At 34.6% G+C, this 22,209-nt stretch overlaps 1 protein-coding gene across 1 annotated transcript in view; it reads left to right on the forward strand.

Annotated features, from left to right (window-relative positions):
- Positions 1 to 22,209, forward strand: part of RYR2 (ryanodine receptor 2) — a 423,949-nt gene that overhangs the window by 385,164 nt on the left and 16,576 nt on the right. The window contains exons 85-94 of the mRNA XM_083827634.1: positions 7,268 to 7,348; positions 8,034 to 8,122; positions 9,479 to 9,607; positions 11,333 to 11,437; positions 13,414 to 13,495; positions 14,633 to 15,936; positions 16,340 to 16,404; positions 18,434 to 18,581; positions 20,009 to 20,095; positions 20,891 to 21,109. Coding sequence (XP_083683760.1) covers positions 7,268 to 7,348; positions 8,034 to 8,122; positions 9,479 to 9,607; positions 11,333 to 11,437; positions 13,414 to 13,495; positions 14,633 to 15,936; positions 16,340 to 16,404; positions 18,434 to 18,581; positions 20,009 to 20,095; positions 20,891 to 21,109 — 2,309 coding nt within the window. The remainder of the gene's footprint in view (positions 1 to 7,267; positions 7,349 to 8,033; positions 8,123 to 9,478; positions 9,608 to 11,332; positions 11,438 to 13,413; positions 13,496 to 14,632; positions 15,937 to 16,339; positions 16,405 to 18,433; positions 18,582 to 20,008; positions 20,096 to 20,890; positions 21,110 to 22,209) is intronic.

The raw sequence follows: 22,209 nt of genomic DNA on the forward strand, positions 1-22,209 counted from the left end.
AGCAGCAATGATAGATACGGAACTGTTTTTTTTCCCATTCCTTTTTTTTAGGGGAGATACTTACTCTAAGAGTAATTAATTACTCCTCTATGAGGGTCATTTTATTGATTCCTGAGCAAATGGCACAATGCAAATAAAATATGCACTGTGGCCTGTTTCTCATGTCATCCGAATTTGATGCAGAAGCATATTAATAAATAACTGTAAGTGAGTTTATTACCTGTAAGTCTGAAACTATTCTTGCCAAAAATGAAGAAAAGCTGCTGTTGACACTTGTGGGAATAAAGTCAACTTTTCATCAAGGGCAGTGCTATACAATAAAGGTTGTTTCTGGTCCCACGTCAACATTGGCAATAGGCAGAAGGCCCTGCACTGAGTCAAGACGGATTTGAGATTTATTGCTCTATTCCAACTGTTTCTTTGTGCTGTCCACATTTTAAGCTCCTTTTCCTGATATTCCTCTGACTGGTACTACCTTCCCTTTCCAAACCCTGGAACCCCCACTGGTAAAAACATTGATGGTTCTTTTGCAAACGTGTTTCTTTCTTGTTTTTGTGATGTACTCAATGTTGTTTCTTCTGTACGTATTCTGTTTTGATTGTTCTGTTTCCTTTAAAAAAAAAAAGAAAGAAAAAAATAGAGGATCCAAAACAAAAGACACATAGAGATGCTTATTATCTTGTGATGGTTTTTCATTTAACACCCATACTCTGCTATTTCACTGTGGGTCAAAATAATCTTGAAAGTGCAGTGTTTTTCTCTTTTAAAAGATTTGCTTTATTTATCATGTCACGTGAAAAGTTTATGCTTAGATAATCTTATCTTTGCTAGGCAGAGTTTATATCAGTGCTAGGCAGACTGATATTTTGAAATTTTTCTTCTTTTAAGACTTCACAAAAGACTTCATAAAGAACATTGTGCATTTTGAGATGGAATTATTTTTCTTCCAAATTTTTCTTCCATATTTATTTCACAATCACGATGAACCTACTTGCATGAATATTACTTACAGTTTGAAACTCTCTCACTTCTACATCATTATGAGATAGCTTGCAGTAAATGCTGTTTTCAGTGAAATGTAGTTAAATACATCAGGCTAATTTTGCAGATAGGAAAAGAAGAATGAGGGTAGATCCCTGAAGCTCAGCTATAATTCAAGAAAAACATCCTTCCCCCAAACAGTAATATCCTTCAAATCTTTTAAGTATTGTAATGAAAAGTATTTCTACAAGTTTTTAAACTGAAGAACTTGTAAAATAACTAAACTAGATAACTCTCTATAAAAGACATACTCATAATTATCCCTAATTTATATCTTGTATTATGTGGAAAGGTGACCAAGTTTCCAAGTGAACAACAAGCCAGCTGATAAAATTAGGAAGATTTTGCATCAAAGTTCTCACTCATTCTGACTTTCAGTTCCATTTTCTGGAAATGCTCTTACTTTACTGTGTTTTGTTCATATGTTTGTTTGTTCATTTTTTTGTTTAAAGAGAACATTTCTCTGCAAACTTAATGTCCCAGTCTTTCGCATTGATTAGATTTGTATTGACATTACTGTTCATACTGCTCTTGGAAAACTATGTCTTCAACAGCCTTAATGTTAGTGTATTGGACTATAAAATTCTGAAATTTTAAACTATTTTTAGACTCCCAATTTTAATCTGAATCACTATAAGAAAAAAAGTCAGTTGCATTTAACTGATACTGCATTTGAGAGACATCTTTGAAATAATAACATGGAAATAGAAATTTCAAGAGAGTGGTAGATCTTTTTTTGCCCCTTAGTTGACAGTCTTTGTCATGTTCTACTTAGTCACTTATGGAACTGGGCTCATTGATTTCTTCCTTCAGAGTCCAGGTTTCAGACAGGGAAAAGACATTTAAGCAGTAATTGGTAGCTCACTACCATAGTACTAACTGATGGCAAAGATACCATTTTCTTTAGTGAAGTCGTAATTAATACTGGCAAGATATACATCTTTCCTCAATAGGGTTGTTATTTTATGTAATCAAATGGAGCTTAGGAATTTAAACCTCACTTTTTGTTTTGAATTAAACTCATAATTTAACAGTAATTGTGCAATGTTAAAAGATTCAAGAAATCATACTGAGAATGATGATTTAAAAAACAATTTGGACTTTTAAGTACAAGCTGGGGAATGTCTAGGTTATAGTCTTTTAGATGGGTGCTACTAAATTTAACTAAACACCCCACATGTTCTATCTTGTGTTGCAAACTACAGCATGGTCACACATGTAGAAATAATATAATTTTAACATTTAAACTTACTTTTTAAGCCAGAGTGTGAGGAATTGTTTGTTTGTTTTATTTCTCCACGGTTGAACGTCAGTAGTTAGTTTTCAGCTAGTTTTTTCATACACCAGCAGGAAGTTACTGGTTTACCCAGTAATACTACAAGTAAATTACTTTTTATTAGTAAAGCTCTATTTTTATTTTTAATCTTTTAATATTATGTCATTATTTTATTTCTCCATAAGTTCTCAGAAGGCTTACTTTGTTAAAATTTAATTTTAGAATGAAATCTGATCTGATGGTAGTTCTTAAAAGTACTTGTTATTTAACTGACTGAGAGTGGTGTCCATGCTTTGTAACAAATAGGTAGAATGAGTGTACACATCAGGGCTATTTTCAGCCATTAATAACATGAAATCCATAAATATGCCTTGTCCTTCACTAACACAGTCACACTTGAGACAGTTTTCTAAATTCAATATAATCCACTGTATCCTACATTGCAGTGGTGTTTTACTCCTTTATATAACTGTATTTGAATCAGTGTTTGCATTTATAGAGGGCACGTAAGCAGCTTGAATTCAGAGAGATGGTTAAGCATCACTTAGTGAGAAAACAAGTGCTTTTCTTATTTGAATCAGATTCTTGAGAAGTGAAAGGCATGCAGTATGCAGAATCCAACCCGGTCTTGTAATAAGAATAAATTCACTTGTTTTACAATGGGAGTTATTTGCCTTTTGCTTAGCTGCCATCAGAAAGGAGCCTTCTTCATGAAAGAATCATGAATGAATCAAGAATGTATGTGTACATCTCTGATACGTAGTGTCAGAGAAATATTTCTGAGTAGAAATAGATTTCAGATATTTTCCATTAGGGATATTAAGGATAAATAAACGCAAACGAACAACAAAAAAAGAGAGAATTATTAAACTTGGACACATGCACTTTCAAGGAAAAAGATATATATTTCATTTTTCATTCAAACTTATTTTCATTTCCTCTACAAGACTTTTGTTCCTCCTTTACATCACAAACACAAGCTATCAGTTTTGCAAAAAACTACACACACAAATCCTTCATGTGTGTAGCCATACCATTTCCATACAGCAAGAGCAATGGCAGCATTTTAACTATTATAACGTATGTCTAAGCAAATATAGGCCAAAATATACATTATATCAACAGAAGCTAAAGAGCATGGTGTCATGACAACATAAGACATATTGTATACAGTGTGCATACTTGTGAGTACATTATCTATATAAATGTTTGTACTGGCATGAATTTGTATGCACAGCGGCAAAGGTTGTTCTCTTAGATTTTATAGAAAGAAATGGATCTGCACTTCAGTTCTATAGTTTCCAACAGGACACCTGTTATAGTCAGTAAGTAACATCTGAAAAATAGAATTCCTGACAATAACAACATTGTTTTTTGTCAGATTTTGGTCAGCTGTAGAAATTAATAACCAGCATTATTTTAAATCTTAGTATGGCCAAGATATTTGAAATATTTGTGTGTGTGTGTGTGTTTTGTTTGTTTGTTTTGTTTAATTATTATTTAGTTTATATATAAATATTATTTTCAAAATGATTAGCTCTTTCCACTTATGTGAGAAGGTATACTGAACATTATCTGATTTTTGCAGAATTGTCCAATAACTTGCATTCATTTTGTGATTTCTCAGTAGCATAGCTTAATAAAAGACTCTCCCAAACCCTTCCAATATTAAATAGGACTTTATTTTATTACATTTTTAAATTCCAGTGGGTGTACTAAAAGCCAGAAGATAAGACTTCATCATAGCCTAATCTGTGTAATCATTTTAACTTGAGACTTGTTTTCCTTGTTGTTCTGAGAAACGTTAATAGATATGATGGCAAGAAAAAGAGAGGTTTAAAAATATAAAACTATAACATGCTGTAGTCTATACAAATGGCTTTTATTCAGTGATAACTTGATATGCAAGAAATACATGGTTGGATCCTTTATGGGCCTGCTTTTGCAAGCTGTGGTACCTCACAACTTTTCTCTGTGAGTTGTGATTTAAAAGTATTACCATCTAAGCAGTCAAGCTACATGCATTGCATGTGTGAAGATACAGGCTCCACAAAATATTTGGCTTTCTGGACAGGTTTTTTTATTTTTTGGAAAAAATAATTATTCGCTTCAATCAACAACGCATGACACCAAGTGTAATTTTAAGCATGCCAAGAGTTCAGTTACTATTAGGAAAACATGATCTAATCCTGCAGAATAGTCTATTTTCTGGACTTTGAACAGCAACATACAAAAGTATCTTGCAAGACTGAACCTGCATATCATTTTGAATTATATACTTTTAAGTGCACAGGCACCTCTTGATATTGTCCCATTGTATTCTTGGGCATATATTGTATGTATATATTAATCAGTACTGTCAGAAACAGTCATTTCTTTTTCATTCCTAATTAGCTGAAGGTATTTCCATTCTTACGTGAGTGAAAAAGTATATAAATAGTATTATTTCTGGGATAGAGAAAAAAATGTCACGGAATGTAATTTATAGCATTTGGCTCATTCTTGGAGAAAGAACTATATATTGTTTGACACTATGATAAGAGTGACCTCGACAGTATAGGTCAATGGGCAGAGGCCAGTAGGATGAGGTTCAACATGGCTAAGTGCCAGGTATGGCACCTTGGCCACAACAACCCCTTGCAGTGCTACAGGCCTTGAAAGCTGTGCAGAGGAAAAGGATCTGGGGGGTGCTAATCGATGCTCACCTGAACTTGAGCTGGCAGTGTGCCCAAGTGGCCAAGAAGGCCAATGGCATCCTGGCTTGTATCAGGAATAACGTAGCCAGCAGGACCAGGCAGGTGATTGTTCCCCTGTACTCAGCTCTGGTGAAGCCGCACCTCAAGTACTGTGTTCATCTTTGGGCACCTCACTACAAGAAAGACATCGAGGCCCTGGAGCATGTCCAGAGAAGGGCTACAAAGCTGGTGAAGGGCCTGGAACGCAAGTCCTACAAAGAGCGCCTTAGGGGCACTGGGGTTGTTTAGTCTGGAAAAGAGGAGGCTCCGGGGAAACCTTATTGCTCTCTGCAACTACCTGAAAGGAAGTTGTGGGGAGCTGGGGGTCAGCCTCTTCTCGCAGATAACTAGTGATAGGACTAGAGGGAATGGCCTCAAGTTGTGCCAGGGGAGGTTTTTAGGTTGGAAATGAGGAGACATTTCTTCTCAGAAAGAGTAGTCAGGCATTGGAATGGGTTGCTGAGGGAGGTGGTGGTGTCACCATTCCTGGAACCTTTCCTTTTTAAGGTTGGACGTGGTGCTTAGGGACATGGTTTAGTGGATGATGTTGGTAGTAGGGTGATGGTTGGACCAGATGATCTTGGAGGTATTTTCCAACCTTTATGATTCTATGATAAGTACACATTTGGAATTAGAATTAATGTCTCTATTTTACAAGAAGTTGTTTTTGCATATTTTTGAGTGATGTGTATTCTCAATAACAAACATTGCCTGTTGATGGTAACAGGAAAGAGTGCAGTTATGTACTTTCAAAATATTTGTACTAGTTTTGAAAATGCTTTTGCTTCCAAGTCCTACCACTATATTGAAACTTCCAGCTGTAATAATGTAATTGTAATAGAATCATTTATAAATATACACTATAATTAGTGATCGATCAATATAGCAATGCTAATAATTCTTAATGTGATTATTATTGACTATAACGTTTTTTAAAGCTCTTTTTTTTTTTTTTTTTAATGTATATACTCACTCTTCTGGTTTCCTACTGTTCACCCACTGGAAAATACTGTCTTTATAGACATGAGATTTGGAAGTTCAAGTATCAGTCTAAAATATCTTCCCATTAAAAAAAAAAAAATCTTTCAAATTATTCTGCAACCTTGATACATTTTTCTGTCCTATCCTTATGCTGTCTACAAATAACACTTGGCCACATAGTCAAATGATGTATATTCTCAAAGAAAACAAGTTTTTGTGATCTCCATTTTTCTTGCCTTATGCACTCCAAATATTTATCCAAAGTCCTAAAATGGAAGTTTCTTTGCTTTTAATAGGTGATCTTTAATTATTTTATACAGTTATATTGTTGTCCCATTGTCATTTTATTAGCTGTTCTTCTACCTTTTTTTTTTTTTCCAATTGTGATTTTTTTCCTTGGTGAATGGTTGTTTGTCCTCTGCAGTTCAGTGTACAAAGTTTACTGTATGTATTGATATAATTAAAAAAGTGGTGTTTTAATAGAGGGCTTTTTAGCATACTGTTTTAAAGTGAAGAATCAAGAAAATAATTTGAAGCTTCATACTTTTGGATATTATCTGTCCACAAAAAAAATGAACTTAAGGGCTTAATTCTACAAAGCACATTGGCATATGTTCTAGTTCATTATAAGTTTATTGCTTTATTTTGTCAAGGGAGGTGAAAGCCCAACATACATTTTGTGTCAGCAGCAAGCAGGTGATAAATCCTCAAAAATGTCAGCCTAAAAGATTCTTGAAAATGCAGATAGCTGTAAATATCTTTGTTGTTTTTTTTTTTTTTTTTTTTTTTTTCCCCTAGGGTATTTTAAAAACGACTAATTTATTTGATGAATGATTTTCATTACTGTTCCATTAGTTATTTCTCTGTATTTTTAATTACCTTGTTTTGTGATAAATAAGAACCAAATTAATCTAATCCTAACCTTTGTATGTAATGCAGCATTCATGCCCAGCAAAGTTAGATGAGAATGTAAATTCTGGATTATTTCTAAAATGTTGCCAAGCTCATGCTGCCATATTTATAACTCAAAACATAAGTTTTATCATTTAATTATTTTAAATAACATAACTATCTGCCAAGCATGAGTCACATGTGCTTCAGATAGATTGGTGGCTATAAATTTTCTCTCCCTTTCTCTCTTTCTTAAAATTAAATATGGAGATTTCCTGCAGAGGGTGTGGGGTGTTAGTTGGCAGCCTGTGATAATTTGTGCTTCCATCTGGCCCTTCTACAGGAGAAAAGGTGATGCAGGATGATGAGTTCACCTGTGACCTCTTCCGCTTTCTTCAACTGCTTTGTGAAGGACATAACTCAGGTTTGTGGGCAAGCTTCCAGCTAAGTCAAGGTGGTGGTAACGTAAAGATAACTATAAAGATAAAAGCTCTTCATTGCTGTAAATTTGGCAGTATTCATAAAATTTTATGAAAGGTAGCGTACCTGCTAGACTACTACTAGACATGAAAGGAAAATATTTCTTTCTAATTAAAATCTCAGGTTGTTTAATCTGTTCCAACTTTGTAGAAAAGGCATGGGTTTCCAAAATGATGAGTTTTCAGTCTTGACCTGACTAGCAAAGGTAAACTATATAGGAAAATGTACATGGTTTATGACTTCTAGTCAATTATTGAGAGGAAAAATAAGAAAAATGATCGTTTGTACTAGCTGTTGGACATATTTATGACCTTGTAAACAGGAATTGTATAATTAGGAGACTTGATTTCCCTGTCATTTAGGAAAATGTATATTATTAAACAATAATAATAATATATATTATTAAACAATCAAATTTCGGGCTTATGGTTTGCTGATGGACTGATGTAATCTCTGCAATAAAATGCTGCAAGACAGCATGCTAAAGACAGTTTTTTTGAAAAAAAAACAAAAGGTAAAAAACCAAAACCATTTATTTAAGCTATACTTTCATTGGAATTAATTTGCAGGAATGATTTTGTAAGTCTTTAGTACTTAAAAGTGAACTGAACTTTTATTTGAATTTTTAGATTTTCAAAATTACCTGAGAACTCAGACTGGTAACAACACAACTGTTAATATTATCATTTCCACTGTGGATTACTTATTGAGAGTTCAGGTAGGTTAACTTCTGTACTAATAAAGTAAATGATGATATTGACTTTCATTTATGCAACATTTACCATTATACCTTTAGTTTATTTTAATCATCAGTTAGACTCTTGTATGTGGAAACTCTGAGTTTCTTAATTTCTCTGGTATATCCTTCAGGAATAAGTGGTTTCCTATCATAAAAGTTCTGTTTACAGCAAGGCTGAACTTGATCTTTATCATAAAATGTTCAGCTTTATCAGACAAGCACATGTATTTGTGATTACATTAATTTTGTTAATTGTAATTCATTTTGTTGAAAAAACAGGCTGTAATTCTCTAGTGGTTAGAGTTCTTAAAGTGTTGTTACACTGCCCTATGGGAGTAAAGGTGGCACAAATATTAAAGGCTAATATCAACTATTGTATACAAAAATTCAATAAAGTCTGTTAACCAACCAGCACAGGCAGAAAGTAGATAGATGCTAAGGAAGTGCTTAGCATCAGTGCATAAAAAGCCAGTAGTTGACTGAGACTACCCTGTGACTGAAAAGTGTTTTCCATTATTCAGCTTGAGATTCAGCCAGCTGTTTTTTCATCCATATTCTGATTCAGTTTGAGCATTGGTCAGCTAGATGTACAGCCGTGTGATGGCATGCAGTGAAGCATAAGAATAGTCTAATCTTTATTTATCTAGTTAAATTTTCCCTTTAGTCGTATATGTATGGTGTCTAAGAATTCCAATGTATTAAAATCAGTATTCTTTAAGTTGCTGTTGTTACCAATGTTGCTATTTATCCTAACACATTCTGTAGAATTTGTAGGGACAATACAACGATTTCTATTCCATTGCTTACTTTTTTGAAACTTTAATAAGGTTTCCTTTGAGGAAGACAGAAAGAGGAATCATGCACATAAAGCGACATTTGTTCCTGCTATTGATTGGGTGTCAAGCGAACAGTATAAAGAGGGATACTTTAATGAGCAGCATGCAGCGTTACCACACTATTGAGTCCTGTTCGGAATGCAGGATATGGCAGATACCAACAGATCTAGCTCTCTGTCTGTTTCCCTCTCTCTCTTTTTTTTTTTTTAATCTTGATTTTAAGGTGTATGGAGTGTTGTTTTTGTTGTTGTTGTTGTTTTTGTTTTTTCAGTTTACTATTATTCTTATTGATTCCCATGAGATGAAAATACAATTCTTGAAATAATACTTGACAACCTGTTTGGGGTTTAAAACATTTTTGTGATCGTTTAAGAACCTTTATAAAATAAATACTTTCCAGAACTATATTCCTAGGTAATATTTTTCTGATCTTGATGAAGAACTGGTTAGAGAAAATTCGATTACATAATCTCTTCGTGTTTCTCATAACTGTTTTTAGGAGTCCATTAGTGATTTCTATTGGTATTATTCTGGGAAGGATGTTATTGATGAGCAAGGACAACGAAATTTTTCCAAAGCCATCCAGGTTGCAAAACAGGTTTTCAATACTCTTACAGAGTATATCCAGGTAAATTAGTTTATTTGTAATTTTATGGATTTGAAAGAAAATGAATAATACCTTTGGAATAAAGACAATGTACAAGTAGATAAAATATACATAGGGATATAATATAGATACGTTTATACTTCAAAATTATTTTAGTGCATTTATTTATGTAGAAACAAAAATTTTGTATATTTGGCACTACTCCCTCATCTTTTGGTTGTATGAATAGTAGGTTGAGTTTGTTTTAATCTGATCAAGTCACATGGTACATTTGATAACTGTAAAGACGTACTTGGGGTGTACTGTGATAAATGAGAAGACATGCTGGCAGGATTCAAAGAAGACTAATGAGAGACTAATGAAGAAATCAAATGTTCTGTGTTCTAAGGCAGCTTTGGGTTGCTTGCAGAAAATAAAAAATGGAGTAGTTCACTGAATGACTAATCTGAAAATGTATTGAAAAAAGTAACTTGTTCATATTATACGCTTCATAATGCAAGTCCTGCAAGAAAGCTTCAGTTTGTTATTTCCTAACTGCTTGGCTTTTCCCGTCTTAAAGTTGTTGGCATTGCCTTTGTGGTCTTCTACAAACAGAAAGGCTTTTTCTTTTTTTGAAAGCAAATTTCTTCAGGTTTGGTTGTATTTTTTTCATGTATTTTTTAATGTGCGACTAAGGATTGGTAAAGGTGAGTGTTGAACGTAATTTAGTGTTTTTATCATTATTATTCTGCTTTTGCAAAATAAGACCAGAAGACTTTTAATACCAAACTGATAACTAATATGCACACTGAATTTGAAAATTGCAGTAGTCCTCATGAAATAGTAATTAACCTTAATTCTATTTACAGATGGGATCAATTCTGTCAAAATAACAATATGGCAGTTCTTTCATGCTATTTTAAGAACTGGGCATAATTTAATTCTTAATTAATTCCTCATGTAAATCCATCAACAATATTATAATATACTTCCACATATAATAATCGGGTTAGAGAGCATCCCATTAGACTAAATGTCTATTACATTGTTCTCCTTCAATTGGAAATGTGTATTATGAAAATAGTATTTTATTTCATGAGGATGAAGTGTGATAGCATTGGACTGTGTAAATATGAGCAGAGGCAGCTTATAGTCATGAGCATACATGTGCTTGTTGTAAACATGTTTGGCAAGTCACAAATAGCATTGTTAGCTAGTAACAATTTTATTTACTGTTCTCTAAAGTTTCAAAATATTTTGTAATCCTGCTTTTTCGAAGTTGGAATTTTTTAGAATAATATTATTTAGCACTGCTTTCTACAACAGGTGGAATATACCGGGAAAAAAAGAAATCAGGAATCTTAGTCTCTTATCACTTATACCAATTTTGCATCAAGCCTTTATTAAGTAATTCCTGAGTTATAGTATTAAGTAGGGAAGAATCAGTTTGAAGATATTGTACCTCTCTAACATTTGCAGTTTAATGTTGCAAACAGCTATACTTTTTATGGTTCTGAATTGTGACTCAGCTAAAACGGGAAGAATGGCTATTAGAAATATGCGTTGCTTATGGTCAGTGGTGTTGTAATATAAAAAAAATTCTGTATATGCTTAGCTTTTCATGGCAGTTTTTAAAGGACAGACCCTGTACTATGTTTCTCTATTTTTTTTTCTGTTTTTTTTTTTTCTGGTTTTTTTTTGTTGTTGTAGTTGTTGCGTTTCTTTCAAATAAAACCTACTTTTCTTCTTTTTTTGCCTTATCAATAGGGGCCGTGTACTGGGAATCAGCAAAGTCTGGCACACAGCAGGCTATGGGATGCTGTAGTTGGTTTTCTTCATGTGTTTGCCCACATGCAGATGAAGCTGTCCCAGGTATCTTTTTGTTTTTGTTTTTGTTTTTCTTTTTAAAGTCACTAACTTATAATAATGATAAAGTGTCTTGTTAGTGTGTTTGAATAACTAATTACCACAGTTAATAGTGGAGGTATGAGGAAAAATAAGAGACAGAGCTGACAGAATAAAACAAAGCTGAGGGTATAAATTACAGAGTCACAGTGCGCATGAGCAGCAGGCTTATAACAGGGTTCAATGAAGCTGAAAATGAAGCATATAACCTGAAATCAGAAAAAAGCAATCCATTTCCTATGTTTCATATCAAAGTTCTGCCTCCATATTTTCTGCAGTTTTGCACAAGCTTTTTATGTAGGATCTATCTTCCCTGTTCAGGTGCCTAGTTCAATGCAGACATCTAAGCCTTTTCTACTTTCAGTAGACAAAAATAGTAGTCTATCCTTAGAATATGGCGTAGAGGACTAGCACAGACAGCTCTTCAGAGCTAAAATTAGATGGGAAGAATCCTAACTTTAAGCAGTGTGTTTTTCAACTTGTTAACTTTTTAAAAGAATGCAGTTAGCCTTATATTATGCATCTTAATCGAAAGTCGAAAGTAATCCTGAGTTTTTAAAAATAATTTAACATTCTCAGAGAAGTGTCATAATCTTGAAAACATTTTAGTTGTTGTTAAGTAATAAAACTGTGAAGGCTATGAAGTTTTTAGATCTTTATTTACTTATAATGTATATGAAGTATCCATGTAAGTATTTTTGAATGTGTTGCATAAATGGAGGTAGTGTTGCTCAAATGGTTTTCCTACCAACCCTTGGGACTTTACCAGTGGAAGTAGGTCAGTTACTTAGATCTATGGACTTTTCTGCTGCAATTCTGGTTCTTATTTGTTACGGATAAACAGGTGTCACTTTCCAGTAGATAGCATCATAGTGAAAGTTGATTTTCAAAGTGATGCAATGAATTTTTCCTAAGGTGTCTTTCTAAGCCCGTGTACATATTATCGTCATTTTGGAACATCTTTCTTATTTTCAGAATAGAAAAAAACAATCAATGATTGGGTAGGCCACAGTGGTGACTGTTGTGCTTTCTTCCTAAATCACCAAAGCAAGATGGAAACTAGTATACAAGTAGTTACAGACAGGAAGTCAAATACATAAGGTTAATTGTTGATTAAGAAATCTGATGTGATCGTTGGCAAGATTTGTTTTCACAATAATGACAAAATTCTAGTCTCAGCTGTGTGCAGTGTGGTTTCGTACAATCTTTTAACTATTACATCTGGAAAATAATGATACCCTGCCACTTTGGAGAGAGCCAAGAAGCTTTGCTCAACAAAGTTCATTGTAGTGAGTGGAGTTACGCTGTTCTGTGTAATGACAGAAACACAGTCTGCTCCAAATGTATGACAAATAGAGATGGTGTCTTTCTCTTGAGTGGAGCTCAAGCTCTTGGGGCCTTCCAGAGCTAACTTGGGCTGTTTTGTTCATTTATTCTTATTGCAAGAATGTACTAATTGCACTGTGTTCAAATACCATTTTTCAAAGGTGTTGAGTGTGGCTAAATGGATTTATGTTGTCATATGGCATCTTTCTATACCTGGGGTATGCCTAAGCTAATTTGGTCTTTGTTTTAAACCAGAAGTTTCCAGAGCAAAAGTTCCTCCCCACCAAAAAAATAATAAAAAAAATCAGTCACTTTGAATCATGTTACACTTTGTCTTCTGTGTGCTGCTGCCGTTATTGTTTTTACAAGGCTTTATAGCTGTGAACTTGATTATACTAACAGCAACACTATTTTAGCTGACATGAAACTTTACAGAGGCATCATCTGTGAGCCAGACGTACCTTATTATTGCTTTATTGGTGTTTTACCAGTTTTGACCCTAATAGCCTCTTAAATTCTAAGTCTCATTTTTATAGGGTGAAATCTGCATGCACATATATGAATGTCAAAGAAATCAATATATATATATATATATATATATTGTATTCATTATTTAGGATTCCAGTCAAATTGAATTACTGAAAGAATTAATGGATCTTCAGAAGGATATGGTTGTCATGTTGCTGTCTATGCTGGAAGGTAGGTAAAATGTAATTTGAAATTCTCTTTCACAATTGCTTTAGCAACATTTTCACCTTTGTGTTTAAGGTTCCATTTTCCTTTAGGTTTTTGATTTTTATGTATCAGTTGTGAGATGAGATGTGAGATCTTAAATTGCATGGAAGATTTATACAGTCCAGTTGATATCATTTATGAGACTTCTGAATGTCAGAATTGTATAGAATCCAGCTGTGACAGAAGTTTTACTTTGTTTCTGTGAATATGGCCTATCTTTTGGCTTAAGTGAGAAGTTTTTTGTTTTTTTTTTTAACTATTTAGGTTGAAATCCTAAATTCCAAGAACTGAGACATTTATCTATCATTTTATTAATAGCTTTACTATATTGCATTTATTTTTATAATGATCTTAGCCATGAAGAATAGGCTTTGATTTACCTCAGTTCAAGGTTCCTTATAACTAATAACAGAAATTATGGTTCCCCAGAGAATGTGATCATTGTCAAGAGATATTGCTATTTATGTATCTTCTTTCTGGTATCGTATTGGCAGACTAACAATAGACTACCAGTAGTAGACTACCCAGAAATACACAAGCATAGATGATCCAAAGATTTTCCTTTATGCTTCCTACATGTACTGCGTCACATTTATTATCTTGAGAGAACTGGGAGGGCAGCAAATGCAGCCTGGATTACAATGTAGCATGGATTGCTGATGCTTTGCTCACCTGAGGTAACTGAGAAGCAAAGTAATTCTTAGTACATGAAGGCAGTGCTCCATCAGGGACCTACTGAACTACTCATCCTAACCAATATGACACTGCTCTGTTTGTGTTGCACTACAGTAAAATTTATAGTATCACTCTTGAAAAGCTGCCTCATGTTTAGTACTTTAATAAACGTAACAGATGTGTGTGTCTGTGGCTTGTTAGTTATTTCTTTAATGGCAAATATTTGAGTCACTTACATCTTTTTCCAAGCCTTAGGGTAGTGCTATTAGTAAAAGATTCCTGATTTTACATCTGTTTTCCTCATAAAACTGTGTGATCCAATGGTTTATCAATCTTACTGTTTGATTATTTCACTAGTCTTTATTAAACACGTTGCCAAAATATTTGCTGCCATCAATATTTCTAATTTCATGTCATCACATCTAGGTAATGTTGTGAATGGAACTATTGGCAAGCAGATGGTTGATATGCTTGTGGAATCGTCCAACAATGTGGAGATGATTCTGAAGTTTTTTGATATGTTCTTAAAACTGAAGGATTTGACTTCCTCTGATGCATTCAAAGAGTATGACCCAGATGGTAAAGGCATAATTTCAAAAAGGGATTTCCACAAAGCAATGGAAAGCCATAAACATTACACTCAGTCTGAAACTGAGTTTCTGCTATCTTGTGCTGAAACTGATGAGAATGAGACTCTGGACTATGAGGAGTTTGTGAAACGGTTCCATGAACCTGCCAAAGACATTGGTTTCAATGTTGCTGTTCTCTTGACCAACCTCTCAGAACACATGCCCCATGATACCCGCTTGCAAACTTTTCTTGAACTGTCAGAGAGTGTGCTGAATTATTTTCAGCCTTTCCTTGGACGCATAGAAATCATGGGCAGTGCAAAGCGCATTGAACGAGTATATTTTGAAATAAGTGAGTCAAGTCGGACTCAGTGGGAGAAACCTCAGGTAAAAGAGTCAAAGAGGCAATTTATATTTGATGTTGTAAATGAAGGTGGGGAGAAAGAAAAGATGGAGCTTTTTGTTAATTTCTGTGAGGATACCATCTTTGAAATGCAACTGGCTGCCCAGATTTCTGAGTCAGATCTGAATGAAAGGTCAGCTAATAAAGAGGAAAATGAGAAAGATAAGCCTGAGGAGCAGGATCCTGGAATGGGTTTCTTCTCTCTTGTAACTATGAAGTTAGCATTAGTAGCTCTCAAGTATAATTTAATGACTCTTATGAAAATGCTTAGCATGAAAAGCCTGAAGAAACAGATGAAAAAAGTGAAGAAAATGACCATGAAGGACATGGTTATGGCTTTGTTTTCTTCCTACTGGAGCATTTTGATGGGCTTACTGCATTTTGCTTGTAGTGTCTTCCGGGGCTTCTTTCACATCATATGCAGTTTGCTGCTTGGAGGAAGCCTAGTAGAAGGAGCAAAGAAAATCAAGGTGGCCGAACTATTAGCTAATATGCCAGATCCCACGCAGGATGAGGTGCGTGGGGAAGGAGAAGAGGGGGAGAGGAAGCCCACAGAAACTGCATTGCCTACAGAAGACTTGACAGATTTGAGAACTTTATCAGATGAGAGTGATCTACTCTCGGATATATTTGGTTTGGATTTGAAACGGGAAGGTGGACAGTATAAATTGATCCCTCACAATCCAAATGCTGGTTTAAGTGATTTGCTGAGCACTCCTTCCTTAGCTCCAATGCCTGAAGAGCAGGAAAAAATCCAGGTAACTGTATCTTTTATTTCTATGCCTATGCTCTATGTTTATCATTTTCATATGCTAACTATAGTCTTGAAACAAAACTTGCATCTACATTTGCATGTGTTTTTTTTATTTTAGTGACGTTTTTAGGGAATCACATATAATCACTAAACCATATCCTCTCTGACATCATAAACTTCAATTCCCACAGCCTCCTCTAAGTAGGTGGTAATTTGGTTTCCTTCTAATTTAGTGCTAAAATGTCTCTTCAAAAATAAATATTGAAGCATCATCTTCTCTCAGAGCTTCACCAGTTAAAAAAAAAAAAAAGTGTAATATTCTGCAGGCTGTGTATCCTTTTAACTAATTCTGTTCTGCATAATAATATTTAGACACTTTTTTTTTCCCTTAATCTGACTATCTGTAGGAACAAATGAAAGAAGATGAAAAGGAAGAGAAGGAGGAAACAAAATCTGAACCTGAAAAAGCAGAGTATGTATAACTCTAACCAGTGATCCTGCAAATTAGTTTGTTTCATTAAAAAATCAGCTTTATTATCCTTCTTTTCCTTTAATTTTGTTTTAATTCACATTCCACTATTAAGATATGTATATAAATATATATATATTTAATCCATCCTCCTCATCAGTAGGCATTTGCAAGGAAATGCCATGAAATCACTAAGAGATTTTATGAATTCCCCTCTTCCAGCTGCATCCTTTGTAATGTCAATTTAGTTTCTTTTAGAATTTACAGAACTCATAACGTAACTTGCTGCCTTTCCCCACAGGCATTAAATGGTCACTGAACAACAGTTTCAGAAAGTAGTCCTAGGAGTTTACATGTTTATCCAAGGGGCAGTTTATTTACAAAGGCATAGCTGCAATGGTTCCAGAGTTCATTGAAAATTTTGATGGAATTGAATATACTTTTTAAAATATCTTGAATCTGCAAAATCATCGTTTTCTGAGAATCAAGTCTTTTGTTGGTCTGTTTTCACTGGGCTTAATTTCATCTGTTTGTTTAAGGTTTTCTTGGCAAGTACAAAAATGAGAAGAAAATGTCTTGGAAAAATTTTAAGAGCACCTGTGTTACAGAGACTAATTATCTATCAGTGGTAGAGACTGACTCTTTTGCCCTTCCCGTTTGATATGACCTGTTTTGAGTTATTTAGATTTTGCATAACCTTATTATTCTGTTACAGTTACAGTTTTAAGGAATTACTGAGTCCTCTCACATCTTTATGGGGATCATTAGCATTGATAAATAATCATTTTAGTCTTTTTAAGACATGGTAAAATCAAATGTTAATGAGATTAGCTCAGAATAAAAATGCAAAACATAGGACTTGGCTTTAACCAGTGAAAAACTCTCCATCCCTTTTTTTTATGGTGGCTGATATATCACTGTTAAAATTTCAAGTGGATTCCTTAGTCTCAAGTTATCTCCGTATTGCTCTCCTGCAATGACAAACACTTGCCAGAAACAAAAAATCTTCTTCCTAATCAGTACGGCAAACTTCTAATGCAACCAGTACAACTTTGTGAAGGAGAGTCTTGCTGACTTTTGAAGGTCACTTCACTGTTGATTGCTCTGCTTGGCTGACTGTGTGGGTTGCAGTGATACCAGTATTCTTTGTGAAGAGTGGAAGTGCCTGGCACTGCCCTGAAGCCACTCGTAATGTAAGACAAACTTTCAAGTGAAAGTTTGTTGAGTATATTCTACTACGAAGCAACTTAGGATATCAGTTATTCTGTTTGTAGATAGATAAAGAGAAATTAATAATGTAACTAGTAAGTTGTCTCTCCCTCTGTTTTGGCATCAAATGGACTTCTGTGATCCTTTCATGTATCAGGCTGTCAGGTCAAATTAACTTCCAAAATAATTCTCAGTTCCTACGATTTTGTGCTTGGAGAAGGCAGCCCACTAGCAATGACTTTCTGTAATTAAGCAGCATGGTGATAATCACAGATTGAAATGCTGTCAAGCTTTCATATTTCTCTCTCCTCCTGGAGGGGTTACTTTTGTTGTCCTCATCTGGACAGAAATGCAGAATTTAAAACTTAAGGCTTGGCTTGTAAATACAAGAAGAACCAGTGTTCTGCAGTCTGCATATCTGAACCATAGAGTTCAAGTGCATGAGGTTGGAGGGGAGTTCTTAGACATATAGAGATCTGTACAGACATTTGGCAGTATTAGCTGCACAATTATGAAACAGAGTTTCAGGTATAAAGTTTGGGAGATTCTTGGTTACCTGCTTCTACCAGTTAGCAATTCTCACTTCAAGCTGACAAATCAGTAAGTTCAAATATCAGTACACTTAACCAGACTGTCACCCTTTCCAGTGCTTTATGCTGAAGATGGATGTCTATCCTTGTTATTCATACATGTGCAGTTCATGAATTATGACTACTTCAGCCTCCTAAAAAGTTGCAATGTCCTCTTGTAGGGTGTGGTTTAATTATTTTTTTTTCAATTTTATTAACTTGGCTTATTATTTTGGCTTCATTTCTATCCTAAGAGGAGAGGATGGAGAAAAAGAAGAGAAAGCCAAGGAAGACAAAGGGAAACAGAAATTAAGACAGCTTCATACTCATAGATATGGAGAACCTGAAGTTCAGGAATCGGCTTTCTGGAAGAAAATAATTGCATATCAACAAAAGCTTCTTGTAAGTTGTTTTCTACACTGTGTTTGCGCATTGGGAGGGATATGTACCATAAAATTTTGCTATCAAAATGAAAAAGACAAATTCGCATCTGCTAAGACTCATTCAATTCACGGTCACCCATGAATAGGACATAAAGGCAAAGGTTTAACTGTATTTTTTAGTGGAGGAAACAAGCAAACAAACAAAAAAACCAAACACACAAAACCAACAAATAATATATTAGACAAGATATTAACATAATAAGAAATGCAATTATTGGCTAAAATTCAGACTTTCAAAGATTCCTATCCATCAGTAGAAAATAGCCTAGTGTTTTTATGTGAAGGTGAGTACTTATTGAATCCAGAATTTTTAAAACAGCTTGTTAGCTTATAGGATTTCTGTTTTCCTGAGAAAAACTTTCTCAGGAAAACTTTCACTTTGGGAAATGTCAAGTTCCTCTGTCTAAACATTTTATTAAGATTTTCATGAAATAGCAAGTTCATATTTGAGAAATTTCTTAAATTCTGTGGAAAATAAGACGAGCTAAAATTGTAGAAATGTATATGAGTGTTTCAGTAACATATGGTATCTCTGAGTTGGATGCAGAACTATTTAAAATCCAAGCTTTTATTAGCTAAGATATATATAGGCATACATATTCTGAGAGGCTAGAATGAAATCCAAAGCAAAAAGATACAGGCTTTTGCTGTAGATCTAGTAGATATAATTGTGTAGGGTCAGCCTACATCTAACATGAGTAACATAACAGAAGTATAAAACTGCAATGACAATCTAAAGGAACTAGTTGCTTAAGTTTTGCTTTTGAACTCAGTGTCATTTTATAGGGTATCATTTAGCATCCATTCAAATTTCATTTATTTTTCTTCTAATAGTCTCATATACTAACTCACAAATAGTCTTCTATGTTTAGGGCTGAAAATGGAGGAATTTCCATGTAAGATTTAAAACAAAACATTGAAAATAGGTGCTGGAAAAGTTTCTGAATTGTAAGGAAGAGATAAGATACTTTTAACCTTAGTATGTAAGGTTTGGGTAAGAATTTCCTCACTGGCATAAGATTTTTCTTGAGATTTCGTGTGCTTTCACTGTTATTTTTGAAGGTTTTGAAATCAGAAGGAAGTAGGAAAACACGAAAAAATTATTTAAGGCAGAGTTTTCCAATCTTCTGGCTTTGAGGCCACTAAAGAAAAATAGTGTGTCTGATATTCTATTTATCACATGATCTGCCTGAAATAATGGGAAGTTCTGTAGTGAAATGTGGGTAAATATTTTTTTCAGATTGGGATTAAACATTCATGATACTTCAGATAATTTATTAGTTATGCAATATAGTTTATTTTATTTCCTAAAATAATTTTTAATAATTAATTTCAAGAATAATAATTATTAGGCAAGCAGTATTTATATTTTATTTTTTATTTCAGAACTATTTTGCTCGAAACTTTTATAACATGAGGATGTTGGCATTGTTTGTTGCTTTTGCCATCAACTTCATCCTGCTTTTCTACAAGGTAAGCTTATCACAATATTACTTAATGAAAAACATTCAGGTTTTGTGGACACTATGCTATGATTAAAATGCCTAGCCTAACAGATTAAATGCCTTCTTCAGACTGCCACTTCAGAGATCTAACAGTGATACTAATGTGTTTCTGTGAAGTAATAATGGACTTCCAAATAGCTATTTCCAAAGTTCCGTGCTGTGAGAGATGCAGCAAAGTGAAAGGTGTACCTCTGTCTCAGATGCTCCATTTTCCTGTACAGAGACTCAGCCAAGCCCAGCCTTCACTGGCAACTTAAGCTAGTACACGTCAGCTGAGATATTTTTTTTCGTGCCATCGTGCTCCCCTGAGAGGATGTGTACAGCAAGGGGAAGTCACATCATCTTAAACTGGCTATAATATAACTTATCCTCTTTGTCAAGGCCTTTACTATAGCTAATGCAACAGTAGATTTCCCAGACTTGAATCAGTTCCTGGAAGAGCCCTGCTGATAAGGATTACATATGGCAATGTCAGGACTTGACTGGGCTTCTTCCAGAAGGTCTATGCTCGTTCTTGAATTCAAGGTGATATGTATGGCCCACATTTGCAATGGAAAGAAAGTAAAAGAAAATCCACACTATCATAGATTGGTGTAGCATGATGAAAGGGTCTGTGTGAGGTATTCCCTGTGAATGTTTTTCTGCAGAAAATTATTTCCTCACGATTATGTTGTCCTTGGTAGGGTTGTTTTCACTTGTAGTGGTGTAAAACTCCTGTCAAAGGAATACACCTGCAATATTAAGATTTAAGTGATTTAAACAGGTCTCCACCTCTGCTGTGACAGAAGAAAAGGAAGTTCCTGTGGTGTCTACTGGAGAAAGTATGAAGTTGAACACCTTGGAGAGTGACAGCCAGAGGGTCATTGCAGTTCATTATGTCCTAGAAGAAAGCAGTGGCTACATGGAGCCCACGCTGCGGATTTTGGCCATCTTACACACAATCATCTCCTTCTTCTGCATCATAGGGTATTACTGTTTGAAAGTAAGAAAAACTGAACATTGTTTTTTCTTCTAGCTATGAACATTTTTGTCCTTTGACTGGTATAAGTTAGAATCAAGTTGTAGCAACTTTGCTTAAGCAGGTTGAGGAACCATGTAAAGAAACACCATTCTGTTAGTATAACCTTACATAGAAACCATGAGTTAGGTGAGTTGTGAATTCAGAAGGTTACAGGCCAGGGCCTGATTTCCTGGTCTGGCATTGGACTGTAGGTTCAGTATTTCCACAGTTACTGTTTCAGCCAGACAGTTATAGCAATAACTTGTATCACTTCTTGTGACTGTCAGCCGTGAATGGGCATGGCCAGAAGAAGCTGGATGACTGTATTACTAGTTTGTCAGCTGGCTTATTTGAAAAGCATACAGTACTTTGGAGTACCACTACTCTGGGTTGTGACTCTAGACAATCTCACTTTTCATATGCACTTTGAAATAATTGTATTTGTACAGGAACTTGAGCCTTTCTTAAAGGCATACTTTACAGAAGATCTCTGTTGGGGTGGTAAGAAATAAAGAAGCTGCCTGTAAAGGCAAAATGCTTCTTCTGATTTTGGAAGACCAAATGCCATACATGTCTGGAGCCAGGAGACACACATCTGGGATGCACTTTCCTTCATTTTTGTGCTCTTCCCTGGGCAAACTCTAGAGGTCAAAGTGCAAGAAAGGATATTAAATAAATGGAACTTTGCTGACTCATTATGGCTGCTTATTTGTTTTTACAAGTATAATTTCTTAAGTATGATTTGTATGGACCTTGATATTTTTATGTTCCTCTCTTAAAGGATAATATTCTTTTTCTATGCCAAAAAGACATAATCTGCATTTGTAGCTGAGGCAAATGATCATCATGCTGTTGCATTAATTGTTTGATTTTCCTCTATACCTTAAGTTTCTCTGCAGATCAATACATACTATAACGTTTTCCTGTTTCACTGGTTGGCATGCACAGTGAAAGTTCGGATTTCTGGCTTTTGAGATGTCCTCTTCTCTTAACTCAGAGTTTTTCTTCTCTTGAACTCTATATGGTGCTTTCACACATCATTTTTCACAACTGCATTTGTTCTCTTACTAGAATGTACAATT

This window comes from Anser anser, assembly GCF_964211835.1.
Source record: "Anser anser genome assembly, chromosome: 3".
Lineage (NCBI taxonomy): Eukaryota > Metazoa > Chordata > Aves > Anseriformes > Anatidae > Anser > Anser anser.